We start from the raw sequence: 6,853 nt of genomic DNA, 5'->3' as shown, positions 1-6,853 counted from the left end.
GCTCAGTCCCTCGTAGGTGCTCATAGAGATAGGGTGTGTGCGTGTGTGCGCTTTCATAGGAGTGAGTGTATGCGCGTATATATGAGCGCTTTTGTCCATACTGTGTTAAAAAAATAGTACTCCCTCTGTTCCTAAATAAATTATTTTTCTAGACATTTCAAATGGACTATCATATATGGATGTATGTAGACATATTTTAAAGTATAGATTGACTCATTTTGCTTCGTATATAGTCATTTGTTGAAATATCTAGAAAGACAAATATTTAGGAACGGAGGGAGTATGAAAGAAGTTTTGACTTCTCTTCATGATTTGTTGTGGTGATTCGAGGTAGATATTTAATTTCTTTTGGAAAATTACCCATCTTGGAAATTTAAATGCCAGATATCGTCAGGTCCCACCAAAGCGGCGAAGATATCACTTGCCTCCGGGTGGACGAAGTATATGCAGAAGGGTACCTGTAAAAATCGAATATACGGTTACACCCACAAGCTTCCCCTGCACACACGCGACCAACTCTTACGCCGCCGCCGCCGCCGCCGGCGGAGAGATGGACTCCCGGGGCTTCGATTCCACGGGCCGCGAGTTTTCCAGCGCCACGGAGATGTGGGCCCAGGAGATCGGCGCCACCGCCTCCGCCTCGGCCTCCGAAGTCCCTCCGGGCGCCGCCGCCGCGGCTCCAAGCAATGGGGACGCCGGCGAGGAGGCGGGCGGAGAAGGGAAGCGCGAGGAGTGGTACTCCAAAGGAATCGCCTACTGGCAGGTAAAGGCTAAGGAGCGCTCCCGCCCAGCGGCCCAGCCCTCCTCCCTAAACCCTAAACCCCCAATCCGATTGCACGTCCCCTCGCTGCAGATTTAGCTTACCAGTTTCTCCAATTGGCGTGTCCTAGGGCGTGGAGGCGTCGACCGAGGGCGTCCTGGGAGGGTACGGGTGCGTCAACGACGCCGACGTCAAGGGCAGCGCCGCCTTCCTCCGCCCTCTCCTCACCGAGCGATTCGGCGCCGCGAAGCGCCATCTTGTCGCGCTTGGTGAGCCGAGCTCTGCCATGGAGAGCGTTTTACTGGTTCTTCTACATGCTCAAGGCATGGAATCCATGTCTGCTCTCTGTGATCTAATCGAGTGCTTATATTGTCGTCTCTGAAATTATGGCAGATTGTGGCTCGGGCATCGGGCGGGTTACAAAGAATTTTCTTATCAAGCATTTCAATGAGGTATGCAGTGCAACTCACGGTCACAAGGTTTACTTTGTACCATCATCTATTGAAGCCTTAAAAGACCTGCTGCTTATCCATACATGATACCAGTTCTAGACTAATGAAGAGTTATCCCCACTCGATGCAACTTCTGTTGTTGTATGCACACAGTGGTGTTTGTAAGAACTTACTGTTTTTTGTTTTCTCCCTGATGTATCATAACTAGAATTGTAATTTTTCTGTTTCTTCTGTATATATCAATGATTCGTTTTATTGTATCTTGTTTGTATTTTCCAAATTTTGATGATTCATTTTAAACTGGAATTGGGTTTTCAGGTTGATCTCGTTGAGCCAGTAGCCCATTTTCTAGAAGCGGCACGGGAAAATCTTAGTAGCTGTATGGATGTAGAGCAGGATACGCATAAGGCTGCAAACTTTTATTGTACACCTCTTCAGGTTGGTTGAGCATTCTTATTGCGATTAGGCTTTTTGCAAATTTCTCGCTGCTTCTTTCTAGATGGTAAATTTTGCATCTTGCTTCAGGACTTCACTCCTGAGGAAGGAAGATATGATGTGATATGGATCCAGTGGTGCATAGGGCAACTTACTGATGATGATTTTATTTCATTTTTTAACCGCGCAAAGGTGATTCAGTTTAAACTCACTTATATTTTGCTTTAACATTATGCTAATTTCTTGCCTTGAAGATTTTTTTCTGTATTTTTAAAGTGTAAATTTTATGCAAAAGCATGCTATAGTGCTGTTCTATTATTGGAGAAAGGATGTTGATACTTTTCGCTGCTAATCAAATGCTTGCAAAAAAAAAATTATGCATATGTAGAAAGATGCTCACCATATAGTTTCAACAATTACATGTACAGTGCAAATTGGAACAAGCGACGTCTTCTAAGCCAACCCCAGTCTGTATTTTTACTTATGGCTTAGTTCCAGTTCTGGTTCTCTTTGACCATGTCTGTGCACCTATTAGTATAGTCAAAATCTGATATAATATTATGTATATGGCTGTTCAACTATGTATGCATGTTAATTAAACATATATGGGTTATGTTTTTCCAGGTTGGGCTCAAACCAGATGGTTTTTTTGTTCTGAAAGAGAACATTGCAAAAAATGGTGAGCTTACTGTTGTATCACATGATATTTATCGTTACTGCAGCAGCTGTACTTTATGATAGAAATGCACCATGTTATACTTCTTATTCAGAAATTTATCATGTCTGTGTTGTCAGGATTTGTTTTAGACAAGGAGGATAACAGTGTCACTAGGTCTGATGCATATTTCAGGGAGCTATTTAACAAGTGTGGATTGTATATCCACAGCATCAAGGTATGCATCTCGCAAAATAACAAATTTTCCCAAATGACAAACTTCAGCTTCCATTTGTCAGCCACATAATCTCGCAATTTGATGACAGAACCAAAAGGAGCTACCAGAGGAACTATTTGCTGTCAGAATGTACGCATTGGTGACCAGCCAGCCAAAGGTCACAAAAAATGGCAAGAGAGGGCGGCCTAAAAATTCACCCCGTATAATCCGCTCTTGAAGGGGGGACTATTGTGCCAGCGTATTGTCTGGCAATGTACTGTTGTTCACTTGTTTCTAGTCGCAATTTAGCTCGGTCTACATTTTGTTTTGAGCATGCTGTCTTTTTCAGAGATCAAATCCACTAGTTGCTGTCGAAACTTAATGCATATGGCATCTAGCACCTTTTGATTCTGAAATGAAGGGTATCTGAACCAATGAGTGTCATGTGCTTCTGATGCCCCAACTGGGCTGTAGACCTGTAGTAGATCTGTACCATGAACCACAGAATTGTTGCGAATGAGATGGCTGAGTGCATGAGTATATGGGTGCATCTCTGCCAGGTATTACTATGACCCATGTGCGATCTGCGACTGCAGGAATGGCATCAGATTTGCCATGTTCTCATGGCGTAACATTATTTCCACAGGAAAAGTTGCATTGTTTCTTCACTCATATGTTAAGTTCATTTATTTCCATCACACACGTTCAAGTTTGTACACACTCTTCTAAAGGTACAAAGACTATCCAGAGAATATCCATCCTTCAAATATCCCTTTATGCTGATAGAAGGCAACTCATGATGAGGACCCAGAAAAGAGCATCTCGCACCATTCTCTGAACAGCCGACAACTAAAACCCAAAGAGAAAGATGACACAAGATATCACAACTGAACCGAGGAATGTGACTATTTATCCCAACATCGACTACCACGACACGAATACCCTATTTCTGTCGATTAAAAGTTGAGGCAACCAAACGTCTTCACGTCGTAACAGACATCAGCACACACCACTGGAGAAGACATGCGAACCCATGGCAGAAAGGCAAGATGAGCTTTGTCCCTAACCTAAGTCTACAGACTCTACTGAAATTCCTCATGCAAAGAACATGTTTGTGCGTGTCAGCTGAGCTTCGCAACGATATTGGATGAAGGCAGCGTCCCAAAAACGGCGTCCCAGAGCGACGAGGTGATGCCGAAGCCCTTGTCCTGGATTCTGAAATGGTGGCTGAGGTGGTACCGCTGCATCACGAGTCAAGTTTGTGAGGAATGAGTAACAGCTACTGGTAGATTATCGGTGGCTTCAAGTGGAATCATGTTAGTTAGTCACCTTGAGATGCTTCGCTGGATCTTTGGATGGCTGTCCATGGTGCAGGTAGTAGTGCGTGCAGTCATACATCACGTACCCCAGCAGGCCACCGGCGAACAGCGCAGGAGTGGTAGATGGACTGGCGAAGAATGCCACAACATTCCAGAACTGAAAAATGAGAAACAAAAACAAAACCGCTTTGATTAAATGGGTTATGTTTCGTGGAAGCAGTTTCCAAATGTTCAGCATCTCCATTTCATGGGTTCAGTCAGGGATATATACCGGCACACATATGATCGCTGCCCCAGCAGGAGGGAATACGAGCCTGAGTGAGTCCATAGGATGCTTATGGTGGCATCCATGGATAAGGTAGTGTGCGGTGTTCGACCTGAAACGCCGCACCAACCATCCATCAGTTACGAGCATAACCACGACACTTATTAAGGACCGGAGGGAGTAAAATTTACAAGCATGAGGAGAATCCCGATAAAACATTCCCAGGTCAAGGTTGATAAGTTCTTCTTACCAATAGCTTTTCGTCTCGATGTGGAAAAGGAAGCGGTGCAAAGCGTACTCAATGAACGTCCAAACAAACACTCCAAATAGGGCCATCAGGATTACTTCCTGAATGGTGTGACCCATCCGAATCGACTTGGCAAACAGCCAGCAGACGACAGGTAGCCATATGACTGGCACAGCCCACCACTTTGTGCGTGTCAAGAACTGCAGAAAGAAATTTTCATTACGTATATGGTGACAATTCAGTTTCCAAAATCCCCAATGACGTTAATAAACCGGAGCGCATTGGCGTTACCTCCATGGTATCATTTGCGAAAAAGCGCGGACCTTCTTTGCTGACGATAGGCTGGTGAACCCATTCCTGGTAATGTTCCTCGAGATGGCCAACCTTCATCCACAAGATAAAGAAGACGGTCAAAAGTAGTTTGCTTCAGCTGTCAGGCAGAACCAGTTCTAGGCGAGTTAAAAATTGTAAAACTACAAGCTCACCACTACAGCATATTATTTCAGAAGAGCAGAGCATGCATATATGCCAAGTCTCTCACTTAAATAAGTTAAAATATTCACAATTCAACATTTTCAGCAACTGAGCTGGTGATGAGCACCTCAGAAGTGTATGCCACAAGCAAGCTCCAAAATGATGAGAAATTTAAAGTAGAAAAGGAATGGGAGATGTGCACACGCCGAGCCTAAAATTTCCGAGAAGAGTTGCTGCAACAATTGATTGATCTGAAGAAGCATATATTGGGAGAGCAGATGGTACCTGGAAAACAAGAGGCTGGTTGAGATCAACGGTGAACTCCTTGACAACCATCTTCCACTCTTCCCCAATCAGAGCTACACTGCAAAATTAAAATAGCAGCACACATCATTCATCATGCACGCAACAATAACAATCACGAAGGGAATGCGGGATCGAAAAGCTAGAAACTAGAAAGGCATACAGCCCAAACCCCAAACACAAGGCGTGATGGCCGACCTCAATTCTGGATGGCAATGGGCACGTACATTACACTAGTAATGGGCATTGGTGTGAGGACTGAAGAGGACGCCATAATCACCACCTTTTGTCCCCCTAACTATCCGGCCGAAAAGGACGGCAACGTCCGTTGGGCCGAGCAATGATCCACATGATCACACCTCACACGTGAGTTCGTGACAGAACGCAGACAGAGGCAGGCAGGCTTCATAAATCATAACCATCCTTCACACAGCGATTGCTCCCACGGATTCGGCAGAGCACTGCCCACCCAAGGCGTTTCTTACAGCACTGGCTAATACCACCCTTCATCGTCCACACGGCTCGGACCTGAATTACACCGCGAAATAAAGGAACAAAAATAACGCAGGAACAAAAAAAAAACCATCGTCATGCATCTCTCCTAGATCCGATTCCGGCGAGGAGGAATCGCCGCCCCGAGCCATGCATCCCTGGCAATTCGCATCCACGGAACCAGACGCCAGCGAAGGCATATGAAAAGGGCAGAAACCACCGCGAAACCGCGAGGGCGAGGGTTCGGGATGGCGGGGCGAGGGCACGTACCTCGGGAAGACGCGGCAATGGCGGCCGGCCGCGCAGACCCTCCCCGCCGGCAAGAGAGGAGAGGAGATGGGATGAGCCCGCCCGCCCGCTCGCCGGTTGGCGTCGCCGTCCCTGGGCCGAGGCGAGGCGACGAGAGGGAGGAGGACGAGGAGGCAGGCAGCAACGGCAGCAAGGAAGGAAGCGCGAGGCGAGGCAGAATAGTACGGGGGCTTTCCTGCAAACTGCCTCCGCCTTTGCCCTTGCCCCCCTCGCTGCCGGGTGGGGCCGCGTGAGTGACCCGGTGTAGGTTCTGCGAATTTGGTGGGTTTCTCGGGGGCGATCTGCAACAGTCGGGCCGGGCGATCCGCTATGCCCTCTCGCCTCGCTCGCTCGCCCTCTCAAATAGGGGGCGGGGGTGGGGCCACCCGCCTGCCAGCTCGGCGACGGGCTCTGCTCTGCTCTGCTGTGGCCAGTCAAAGCATCGGCTCAGCCGGTTTCACGACTACGGATACCATTAGCGGCCCATGGTTATCAAACAAAAGGGGAAAAAAAACTTCAAAGGAGCCGGTTTCATTTTTATTAGGACAGTAAAATGGAACCCAAACCGAGCTCTGTCGCGCCCCCAATGATTTCCGCCGTTGGATTTCGTGTTGGGATTGTTTCTGACCGTCAGATCCAAATTTCAGATGCAGTTTTACCGCGACCTGGCCGGACTGTCCTAATGTGCCGCTACTCTCGTGACATTTTCCAAGGCCTGTGGTTGATTGGGCTTTGTTGGACCTGGCCGGTTTCATTTGGTTGCATTGCACGGGGCAACGGGATGAGGATGGCTGGCGGGGTGGATCGGGATCCACCCCACGTGCTTGCATTTGACTAGGCCACATCCGCTCCGCTGGTACTGTAGGACTACGTCGGAGGACAGTTGGGCTCTCCTCGCTGGATCAGCAGATCCCGTCCGACGGAACCGCTCCACGGTTTCTGTTGC

General features: G+C 47.5%; 2 protein-coding genes across 2 annotated transcripts; one reads left to right on the top strand and one right to left on the bottom strand.

Moving 5' to 3' along the window:
* The first annotated feature begins 450 nt into the window (after positions 1–450).
* On the top strand, positions 451–3,170 carry LOC123105256 (alpha N-terminal protein methyltransferase 1). The gene is made up of 8 exons (XM_044527293.1): positions 451–763; positions 891–1,029; positions 1,154–1,212; positions 1,531–1,650; positions 1,738–1,839; positions 2,272–2,326; positions 2,443–2,540; positions 2,629–3,170. Exons 1-8 carry the CDS (start codon positions 551–553, stop codon positions 2,755–2,757), a joined length of 915 nt encoding a protein of 304 aa, XP_044383228.1. The 5' UTR covers positions 451–550; the 3' UTR covers positions 2,758–3,170.
* A 9-nt stretch (positions 3,171–3,179) lies between these two features.
* On the bottom strand, positions 3,180–6,247 carry LOC123105258 (dihydroceramide fatty acyl 2-hydroxylase FAH1). The gene is made up of 7 exons (XM_044527294.1): positions 5,890–6,247; positions 5,110–5,188; positions 4,642–4,734; positions 4,354–4,550; positions 4,110–4,215; positions 3,849–3,995; positions 3,180–3,760 (listed from the first exon to the last, which is right to left on the bottom strand). The coding sequence occupies exons 2-7, from the start codon at positions 5,158–5,160 to the stop codon at positions 3,641–3,643; spliced, it is 714 nt and encodes a 237-aa protein (XP_044383229.1). The 5' UTR covers positions 5,161–5,188; positions 5,890–6,247; the 3' UTR covers positions 3,180–3,640.
* Positions 6,248–6,853: the final 606 nt, after the last annotated feature.

The sequence above is a fragment of the Triticum aestivum genome, chromosome 5A (assembly GCF_018294505.1).
Source record: "Triticum aestivum cultivar Chinese Spring chromosome 5A, IWGSC CS RefSeq v2.1, whole genome shotgun sequence".
NCBI classification, from domain to species: Eukaryota; Viridiplantae; Streptophyta; class Magnoliopsida; order Poales; family Poaceae; genus Triticum; species Triticum aestivum.
This window is presented reverse-complemented; position numbering and strand designations above follow the sequence as displayed.

Coding starts and splice junctions, on each gene's coding strand:
- LOC123105258 (XM_044527294.1), bottom strand. CDS start 5,160: ATGGTTGTCAAGGAGTTCACCGTTGATCTCAACCAGCCTCTTGTTTTC. Junction 4,551..4,641: donor TCGCAAATGATACCATGGAG/GTAACGCCAATG, acceptor TTCTTTCTGCAG/TTCTTGACACGCACAAAGTG. Junction 3,761..3,848: donor ATCCAGCGAAGCATCTCAAG/GTGACTAACTAA, acceptor CTCGTGATGCAG/CGGTACCACCTCAGCCACCA.
- LOC123105256 (XM_044527293.1), top strand. CDS start 551: ATGGACTCCCGGGGCTTCGATTCCACGGGCCGCGAGTTTTCCAGCGCC. Junction 764..890: donor AAGGAATCGCCTACTGGCAG/GTAAAGGCTAAG, acceptor GGCGTGTCCTAG/GGCGTGGAGGCGTCGACCGA. Junction 1,213..1,530: donor TTATCAAGCATTTCAATGAG/GTATGCAGTGCA, acceptor TTGGGTTTTCAG/GTTGATCTCGTTGAGCCAGT.